This window comes from Adiantum capillus-veneris, chromosome 24 (genome assembly GCF_014529385.1).
Source record: "Adiantum capillus-veneris isolate H3 chromosome 24, ASM1452938v2, whole genome shotgun sequence".
Classification (NCBI taxonomy): domain Eukaryota; kingdom Viridiplantae; phylum Streptophyta; class Polypodiopsida; order Polypodiales; family Pteridaceae; genus Adiantum; species Adiantum capillus-veneris.
Genome location: NC_140954.1, coordinates 93,840,058 through 93,850,497, shown reverse-complemented (window position 1 = coordinate 93,850,497; position 10,440 = coordinate 93,840,058). Strand labels below are relative to the sequence as shown.

The window sequence follows — 10,440 nt, the reverse complement described above, 5'->3', positions numbered from 1 at the left end:
TGACTACTTGTCTCTATAAACGAGTTGAAAGAGGTTTAAATTGGCCATCTCTTGGAGATGCAAGTATGTCAGAAAAAGGTTTTTCATGAGCAATGGATATAGGCCTAGGTCGCAGAGAGTTTAGACAAGAACGTAAGTTCTAACTTCTCATGGTGCTCACTGTTTATATGGAGTTCACGGTTTGATGTTCATTGATCACATTAGAGTAAGTCACAATGATGCTCAATTTGGAATTGGATAGGTGGACAACCATTTTGATGCCACCACTTAGGTGGGACCATTGATTTGGAGCTGGTTGTGAGGTCCTCAACTAATCATTAGGGACCATCACCATCAACATCATTAGGTCCTACCCATTTCAAAAAAGAAAATTGTGTGAAAGGAAGAAGGGGTGAGGAAAATACAACATATAAACTGAAGGGCTAACCCTTAAAAGTTAGAAGGTCAAGGATTTGTCAATTTAAAGAGGAATGCATCCATTACACTGTATCAGTATGTATATATGCCCCAGCCCCCAAATTAATCTTCATCCACAATGATCTTTTTTTCTCTTTTTTTTTTTTGGCAAAACTCACAATTATGAGTGGATAGTATTAAGAACATCAAAAATAAACACCAACCTCGAGCTCAGACCGAGCCTTGAGGGACATAGGATTACAAGTTGACAGAGAGACCACACCTACTCCTAGGCTTTACTTATTACAAGATGTCCTGTATTGTTCTAGACCAGTCCGTTGAGGCTTGTTTACCTCCAATCATGTGGATCGTCACTTTGCTCTCTTGTATGATTTCACAAAAGCTTGCCACAACCAGATCCCCCTCAAACACACGGCAGTTCCTTGCTTGCCACATATGGTGAAAGAAGTAGTACTTGATTATTTGAGTGCAGACAAGTAGATCAGGACTTCCCAACCTGTTACTACCAAAGAATAGATCATTCTTGAAGAACTTAATTTTCCATGTCCTTTGAATCCACTTGCATATTTTCCCAGCCATGCCATTGATTGCCTGGCATCCCATGAAAAGGTGGGCTAGGTCTTCACTAGCTATTCTGCACCCCGAGCAACGATCTGACCCGATTCCTCTTTCTTGTATCTTCACGCCCGTCGGTAGAGCACCCCACATCACTTTCCACAGAAGTATCTTCATATATTGAGGCCACCTTGGCTTCCAAATGTTCTCCATGACTCCCTCCGAGGGGGCTATACCAATTAGCCTTGTGCATTAATGCATGGTAAAAGCCTTTAGAATGTGATTTCCAAAAGAGGCTACTCCCGGGCCATCTCCAAGCGTCCCATTCAAAGTTGGATTCACAAATTGGCATTACCACCTTATCAAGCTCTTTCATCAACCTGAAGACTAGTAAGATCTCAAATCCATTCAACTGAAATGGGGTGGCTAGAGAGTCAACAGTTTTCTAGCACTTCCTGTTGCCATCCCAGAATTGCTCAAGTCGAACGAGCCCCTTATTATTCACATTCCTGGCCATTTCTATCCAATAGGGGCTTTGCAGCGGCCCCAATATTTTAGAGAGCCAAGGGGACCAGTGCAAAATGGAGTTCTTAAAGTATCTGGTTGCTCCCCCCATTCCAAAACCTCAGTTGCACTTTTGCACTTCCTCATCAGCTCCCCTGAGAGTCCACCAGATAAGGATCATGCCACAATGATCTTATTTTAGAGTAGGGCCAGTAGGGGGTACCCAATAATGAAAAATCAAAAAATGGGTCATTAAGTTTAGAAGGAGAAGGGAAGGGTGAGATTGTATGCACATTATGAGGTTTTGGAAAGTGAAGTCTCCCCTACCCATGTGGACTAGCATGCTATATTTCTCCAAACGTTTGCAAGGCAGTGGTGTAGAGGGAGAGCAGGAGATGTGGCGACAAAGCGGAGGCTCTCTCTCTCTCTCTCTCTCTCTCTCTCTCTCTCTCTCTCTCTCTCACGCATTGGTAGAGGAGTGCACAGACCCATTTAGAGGTCTTGCGTTGGTAGAGGATAAATGTTCTCTCTCTCTCTCTCTCTCTCCGGCTCCGATAGAGGAGGGAACATGTTTATACAGGCTATGCCTCCCCCCTCTCTCTCTCTCTCTCTCTCTCTCTCTCTCTCTCTCTCTCTCTCTCTCTCTCTCTCTCTCTCTCTCTCTCTCTCTCTCTCTCTCTCTCTCTCTCTCTCAGCTGACAGCCAATTCATGATGAATTTGCTAGTTAGGGAGTGTTGTGGTAGGGAAAGGGAAAAGATAGACCGACGCAGGAGCTGAAGGGTGGGGAGCCAATCGAGGGTTATTGTTGACGCAATGTTGAGGGAGAGGAGGGAGACTCGGGAGGGAGGACAGAGGCACACATGGAGCACAGTGGTCATAAGGGGAATCAAATGGGAATCTTTTAAGTAATGAATTTTTTAAAAGCGTTCTCATTAGTAATAGTAATGAAAATCTTCCTAATCTCGAAAAAATAAAAAGCCTTTCAAAACATCTGAAGTGCATAAGTGAGGGGGAGTTTAGGAAATGAAAAGACTCGTGAAAATGGAAAGTCAAAAGATTTTATGTCCATATAAAGAGATGGTCGCGTGCACATTGATACATATGTGTGTTTATTTTGGTTATTTTCCCTTTAGCATTTCTTCTCTTCAGAGTGTCCTTGGTGTCCTTGCACTACATAGACAGTGAATATATATATAATTTTAAGCCATTGGGAGAGCTATACCAGGGCCATTAGCTCACCAAACCCAATTTAGTGATGATTGGCTTGCCTAACCAAGGCCTATGCAATGCTTTTTAAAGGTAGTTCACTTCTCTCACTCTCTCTCTCTCTCTCACTCTCACACACACACACACACACACACACACACACACACACACACACACATGCGTCTAGTTTTATGGGATTGCACTCCCACACCCACACTCTTCAAGGAACTCACAAGGTCTTAACCATGTTTTTTAAAAATTTTATTGGTCTCCAAACACCACTACGAGAAGGTGTCTGGAGAGAGACGTTGGCATGCCTTTTCACTCCAATTGGGGGGAGAGAGAGAGAGAGAGAGAGAGAGAGAGAGAGAAGAGAAGAAGAAGAAGAAGAAGAAGACTATAGATTAAAGAGAAGAATAAAACATAACATGGGTTGCAACTCTCTCGGCATACTCCCTCCCTTTTTGCAGATAGGCAATACGAATAAAACATACGTTCTAAAATTTGAAGGGTAGTCTGTTGTACAAGGGCTGAAACTCCCTCAACATTAGTGTTTCGGAAAAATCATTTTTCCAAACATACAAAATTCCTTTCCTTGGATTTCCCAAGAGGAAGTTTTAGAAAATTAGGTTAGTTTTTTAGGTTTTTACACTATTTTTCTCTAGTTTGGGGCGGAATTTTTCCTTTTCCCCTTGCCCTCAACTGGCATTTTTGAAATTGAAAAGGGCATGATATTAAGCTGAGACACATTTTCCCCGAACACTGCGAGTCAACATGCACCCTCCAGTTTTGTCGAAAGGTAGTGCAAACAAACCATGTTAAGAGCCCCGTCCCACCTAGCCTCTATAGGGGCTACGGGGACTGAAGTTCTGCAAGCTTCATCGTCACATGCAACAATTACATGGGCTATGGGGGTCGACATACTCGCACTACACTACAGTCGCTATTAAAAAAACGAAAATAGCAAATACTTGCAGGGCTTCACTCACGCTCTCGAAAATCGTTGACATTTGTGAGTCAGCTGCAAGTCAAGGAATTATTCTCAGTTTCATTGCGCACCCCTGCAACAGCATGGCGGGACTGGGCTCTAAATTACAGGATTTTCCGGTTTAGCGTAAATTGGCTCGTGCGGTTTTCACGCTAAAAATGCGGTGGGTCCGGGTTTAGCCGGTGAAAAATACATTAACGACCGGGTTTTTCTGCATTAACCTGCATGACAAGTTAGACCGTTGGATAACGGGTCGAAATATCAGATCTTGCCCTTGCATACCTCGCCGTCCCCACCACAGCTTGTTTCCTTTTCCCGCCCAACTCAGCGGCCCAAGTCCTCGGTCGTCTGCTCCAGCGTTCACAAAGCTCAGCTATGGCGTCCGAAACCGAAACGTTTGCCTTCCAGGCCGAAATCAATCAGCTTCTTAGTCTCATCATCAACACCTTCTACTCCAACAAGGAGATCTTCTTGCGAGAGCTCATCAGCAACTCTTCAGATGTTAGTGTTTACTATGTCTTTTTGAGCTTCTGTGGTCAAGGTTAAGTTTTTTACGGTTGTTTAGATTGCTTTGAATGCATGGTTGCGCAGGCTTTGGACAAGATTCGGTTTGAGAGTCTTACGGACAAGAGTAAGCTTGATTCGCAGCCTGAGTTATTCATTCACATTGTTCCTGACAAGGCATCTAGCTCCTTAACAATCGTAGATAGCGGCATTGGAATGACCAAAGCCGGTAAGTAGATCTCATGGATGTAGCATATAGTCCTGCTGAAGATTGTGTGCATGTACAGCAAGACGCCTAATCTGTTGCTGCATGTGCTAGATTTGGTGAACAATTTGGGAACTATTGCTCGGTCCGGAACAAAGGAATTTATGGAAGCCTTAGCTGCGGGTGCGGATGTGAGCATGATAGGTCAATTTGGTGTGGGTTTCTACTCTGCATACCTTGTCGCTGAAAGGGTCATTGTCACAACCAAGCACAACGATGATGAGCAGTATATTTGGGAGTCTCAAGCTGGTGGTTCATTCACGGTGACCAAGGATACTGGAGAGCTCCTTGGTCGTGGAACCAAAATTACACTGTTTCTCAAGGAAGACCAGGTCCTTCTCCTTGTTTTAATCAAGTTAATAAAACACCATCTTGAGTGCCATGTATGTGCTGCTCTACAGGTTATGGAGATTTAGCTTCCTCTTTGATTTTTTGCACTTGCAGCTTGAGTATTTAGAAGAGAGAAGGCTAAAGGACCTTGTGAAGAAGCACTCGGAGTTTATCAGCTACCCAATCTCTTTATGGTCTGAAAAAACGACGGAGAAAGAAGTTGAGGAGGACGATGAAGAAGAAGAGAAAAAGGAAGAAGGAGAGAAGGAGGAAGAAGAAGAAGGGGTTGTGGAAGAGATTAATGAGGAGAAAGAAGCTTCAGACAAGAAGAAAAAGAAAGTGAAAGAGGTTTCCCATGAGTGGAGTCTAGTGAACAAGCAAAAACCTATCTGGATGAGAAAGCCTGAAGACATTACAAAGGATGAATATTCGTCCTTCTACAAGAGCCTTACCAATGACTGGGAGGAGCATTTGGCTGTTAAGCACTTCTCTGTGGAGGGTCAACTTGAATTCAAAGCTGTCCTGTTTGTTCCGAAGCGAGCTCCCTTTGATCTCTTTGATACCAGGAAGAAGTTGAATAACATTAAGCTCTATGTTCGGCGTGTGTTTATTATGGATAATTGTGAGGAGCTGATTCCAGAGTATCTAGGATTCATCAAGGGTGTGGTGGACTCTGAGGATCTGCCTCTCAACATTTCCCGTGAGACGTTGCAGCAAAATAAGGTTCTGAAGGTTATCCGTAAGAATCTTGTGAAAAAGTGCCTGGAGCTGTTTGCAGAAATTGCTGAGAACAAAGAAGATTTTGACAAGTTTTATGAGGCCTTTGGAAAGAATATAAAACTGGGAATTCATGAGGACAGTTCTAATAGGGCAAAGCTTGCTGACCTACTCCGTTACCACTCCACGAAGAGTGGTGATGAACTGACCAGCTTGAAGGATTATGTCACTCGCATGAAGGATGGACAGACTGATATTTATTACATAACCGGCGAGAGCAAGAAAGCTGTGGAAAACTCTCCTTTCCTTGAACGGCTGAAGAAGAAGGGGTACGAGGTGCTTTTCCTTGTGGATGCCATTGATGAGTATGCAGTTGGCCAATTGAAGGAGTATGATGGAAAGAAGCTTGTGTCTGCAACCAAGGAGGGTCTGAAGCTGGATGAATCTGAAGACGAAAAGAAGAAGAAAGAGGAGAAGAAAGCGGCATTTGAGAGTTTGTGCAAAGTCATCAAGGACATTCTTGGTGACAGAGTCGAGAAGGTGATGGTTTCAGATCGAATTGTGGATTCTCCTTGCTGCTTAGTGACTGGAGAATATGGTTGGACAGCCAATATGGAGAGAATTATGAAGGCGCAGGCCTTGAGAGACAGCAGCATGTCGAGCTACATGTCTAGCAAGAAGACCATGGAGATCAATCCTGATAATTCTATAATGGAGGAGCTTAGGAAGAGAGCAGAGGCCGACAAGAATGACAAGTCTGTGAAAGACTTGATTCTGTTGCTGCATGAAACTGCTCTTTTAACGTCTGGCTTTAGCTTAGACGACCCCAACACTTTTGGGAGCAGGATTCATAGGATGCTGAAGCTGGGCTTGAGCATTGATGATGATACCTCCACCACAGCTGATGCTGATGCGGACATACCTCCTTTGGAAGAGGGTGCAGATGCAGAGGGCAGCAACATGGAGGAAGTGGACTAGTCTGCTTATGACTAGCTTCCCCAAGGCATCTTTCTAGAGTTTATTGTTTAGTCTTCACAGAGAGAGCTCTGTTCTTCTTATTTGATTCACAGTTTTGGCTGCCATTACCCTGGGTGCAAATGTACTTTTTTCACCCTGGGTGCAAATGTACTTTTTTCTTATTGAAGCAAACTAGCTAATGCTTCATGCTGCTCGTTGTTTTCAACATGGTTCTTTTGCTCACATGATCGGCTTGTCTGCTGTTTTAAGAAACTTTTGAATCCCTTTGCAAGGCGTGGGGTTTTCTTTTTAAGGTCTGCTTGTGTGTCAAAATGGGGCTGTCTGCTCATTCATGGATCAAATATTGATTGGGAACGTCGAAAGCTATCTGGTCATCAATGAATCCAAGGTTGATCTTGAGCTGTACTCGTCTTTTATGTAACTTTCAGGAGTTTTGGGGAAACTTGGTTTTGTGAGTACCCACACAGGCCTTGTTCTTGATGGGATTTGTGGTGCCATTGAGATTAAGGTGAGAGGGAGTCTGTTGCTTGGGCTGCCCTTTTTTGGCTTTCTTAAACAAGCCTTAGAGAAGAAGAGAGTTAGGCATGGCTTTCTTAGAGAAGAAGAGAATTAGGCATGGCTTTCTTAGAGAATAAGAGAGCTAACCATACAATTCATATTTTTTAATGTTCCCATTGGACTTCGTTTTCTAGCGAATTATTAAAATTTTATTCTGTTTTTAGTTTGTTAAAAGGTCTCTTCATTGCTAACATAACTTGACTTCCTTTTTGTTTTATTGTTTTAGAATGCCAAAGTGAGCCTTCACCTTGTTTGGTGAAGGTACCGTCACTCTTTGGTACCACCACTCTTTGTAGAAGGCTCATTCTTTGAGGTCTCCGTGGAGGAAGTCGACCTGGTGGTGTGCCATACCGGGGTCTATGCTGGCCTATTTGGCAATCAACGTAAGAACAAATGTTCTCAAAGGAGTCACTTTTCTTTAGGTGTAGGGATATTGTGGAGCTTTTTATCTCAATGTAAATGTGAAGTTCCATTTGGTTTAGGGTTGTTCAAAGTGTATGGGTTGCTCTTGGAGGTTCTAGATTTGGAAGTTGCTGTTGTCCATCATCCCTCTCTCTCTCTCTCTCTTTCTCTCTCTCTCTCTCTCTCTCTCCACACACACACACAGACTCCACATATTCATGCGATGAACCTTGAGCGCGATACACAATAAAGAGTGCAGGTACATGATAAAACTTGTGTGCAGCAAAGCTTCTTGTTTGCACAATTGTGGAAGGCAAGGATGGTGATGTATTGGTGGACATATATACAAGATGTGATAGTGTATGCTTACTTTTGTTGAGTTGATGGGGGACTACCTTGCATGTGGTATGCAAGGTCGATGTCGATTAGTGGTTGATGGTTTGATGAATTGATGTTATCGTTTTTGGTCAAGAAAATGTCCCCAGGCACTCTTCTTTGAATCCCATAGATCGAGCTCTCCTATGTAAAGAGCCATTGAGCTAACTCGACTACTTTCTCATAAAGTATGAGCTTAGACTATCTATAAGTTAAAAAAGAAAAGAAAAACAGACTCTTATAAATGCGAGTATAACTCTCTTATACTTGAATGAAACCCTAAGTTAGAGTTGATTTTAAATAGTGGAGTTAAAATTCGACTTCAGTACATAATATAGAAAAAATGATCAAAATACCTATGTATTTTCTGAAAATTCTGAAAGACCCTTTAAATTTCAAAAATGTTAAAATACAAAGTCCACCTATTGCGCCACTAGCAATGACCTTTGTGTCTGCTACCTTGTGCTAGTGATAAATGTAATTGAAGTCATCCAAACAAACCATGTATTGAGTTGTACCAATTGATGGATCTTCTAATTTTCATAGAATTCATCCTTATTGATAGTAGACATATATTTTAGTATCTTAGACAACAAAATGTTACCAATAAGCTCACAATTATGACATTTGTGCTTGTAAATAATCCAATTCCAAGTTCTATCAACTTTTATTGAGGGAAAACTTACCTCCCTTTTATGACTTCCAAGACATAAGAGCTTGAGAGCACAAATACGTCAACATTTCGTGAATAAGATAGAGCCTCAAGAATTTTAGCATTTGGATGTTGATGCTCTTGTATGCATATTTGATTTGGTTTGGGTTTTGTATTGACTTAGAGGCAATTTATGTACTCTTGATGCCTTATGTGGTAAAGAAAGCCAACCCCTGTGATGTTATAAGAATTTCCAAAATATCCCTCAATTTTGATAATTTTCACTAAAACTTCCCAATAGGTCCTTAAATTTATCAAAGTTTCCAAAATACTTCTTACCCATCTCACAACCATCATGTGTGTTCGAAAGAGTACCTACCACAATAATTTTCAATCGAAAAAAAATAATATGTTGACAGGTTGAGCACCTATTTGCTTAGACAAAGCTCATTATTTCTATTTTGAGAAGGGATGTAAACTCAAGGGTCACTGTTAAAAAATTATACAAAATAGATATATGGATCACTTTGTAAGCCAGCACACAAAAACCATACATTCTCTTACTTCTTGACTTTGTATCACTTCCCATTGAGGTTCTCATGGAGTACATGCTTAAGATTTGGAAAATCCTTTCGTATCGACTTCCAAGAATTACATGGGAAGCAAGTAAGAACGTCAAAAGATGCACAAAAGCAAATTATTAGATCAAGATGGATGGAAAACATCAAGAAGTGGCTAAATGGAGCTACACTCGAGTTGTGTGCATGCTTTTATTGCCTATGGGATCTTATTTAACGGGATCCACAAACCTATCTTCTAGGATGTTTTAGTGAGCGCTATTTGTGTTATCAGATTACAATAAGATAAAAATGCTTTACTTGGACAAGGAAAAATGTTTGTGATTTACCACCACCCAACCATGATCTTATATAGCTTTCGGCTATATAAGGGCCCTTTTCCAAGCCTATGGGCTCATAGCCCCTTGCATGGACCCTTACAATACTCCCCCCTTGGAGAATAGTTTTTGTCCTCAAAAATATAAGTGGATTTTTTTTTTCACACTAATGTCCCTCAAGTCTATCTTTCCACTTAACCAAAACTTAATGGCGTTCATGGTGCCTTGTATTCAAAACATGAGAATCCAAAATACGTACTTGATGGCATTCATGATGCCTTGTACGTAAAAGATGAGAATCCAAAATACGTACTGATTTATGAGGCAAACTTGAATTGGATATACACTTGAAGAGGATGGTAAATCCAACTTGCACGCGATTTCAACACTGTGTTTGATAACCGTCAATGGACCACATGAGGAGCTAAATTTTGAACTAGACCCATCTTTAGACTTTTGGAATGTTTTGGTACACGTAGAAAAATTTGTTCGCCTTCTTCAAAAGTGACCAGTTGTTGTTTTTCATAAGCATACTTTCAATATTTGTTTTGTGCTTGTTTAACATCTAAATGAACAACACATAACATAAACATGTAGTCCTGTAGGAAGTCCTTGACTTTTTGGATCTCTTGATTGGCTAATCCCATCAAGACTAGTGAACGGGACTGATAGTGATACATGTGCACACATTCGCAAGCCCAATGGTGGAGGAATTTGCAAAGGTGATTTCAACTCGATGTGGGCAAAGACGTTGTCGTGACGCTCTACGTCCACTAGGAGAAACACGAAAGAAGGGATTTTGGTAAAGATTGTCGTTTTAAATGTAGTGGTTGCAGGTAATGCCAAAATGGCAGCAAGAAAAAGGCTTTTGGCTATTTTTGCCACCGAAAATGACTATAGAGCTTATTGTCCAAGATTGCATTTTTTTGAGTACATTGCTTGTAGGAATGTGCTCGGCAAAACTATGGTATATATGTATGCTAAATGTGGTGTTTTGATTGATATGCATGCGACTGATATTACGATGTTGTGTTCTTGGCAATGCTTGGCCGATATTTATGTCGAATGCGATGCACTTAAGGTTCTTGAGGAG

General features: G+C 41.5%; 1 protein-coding gene across 1 annotated transcript; it reads left to right on the top strand.

Annotated features, from left to right (window-relative positions):
- The first annotated feature begins 3,952 nt into the window (after nucleotides 1-3,952).
- Nucleotides 3,953-6,687, top strand: LOC147426792 (heat shock protein 81-1-like). The gene is made up of 4 exons (XM_086497915.1): nucleotides 3,953-4,172; nucleotides 4,263-4,404; nucleotides 4,495-4,772; nucleotides 4,885-6,687. Exons 1-4 carry the CDS (start codon nucleotides 4,047-4,049, stop codon nucleotides 6,463-6,465), a joined length of 2,127 nt encoding a protein of 708 aa, XP_086354041.1. The 5' UTR covers nucleotides 3,953-4,046; the 3' UTR covers nucleotides 6,466-6,687.
- The last annotated feature ends 3,753 nt before the right edge of the window (nucleotides 6,688-10,440 follow it).

Excerpts from the sequence above, each read along its gene's own strand:
- LOC147426792 (XM_086497915.1), top strand. The coding sequence starts at position 4,047 with ATGGCGTCCGAAACCGAAACGTTTGCCTTCCAGGCCGAAATCAATCAG. Across the intron at positions 4,173-4,262 it reads TCATCAGCAACTCTTCAGAT|GCTTTGGACAAGATTCGGTT; the intron begins GTTAGTGTTTAC and ends ATGGTTGCGCAG. Across the intron at positions 4,773-4,884 it reads TGTTTCTCAAGGAAGACCAG|CTTGAGTATTTAGAAGAGAG; the intron begins GTCCTTCTCCTT and ends TTGCACTTGCAG.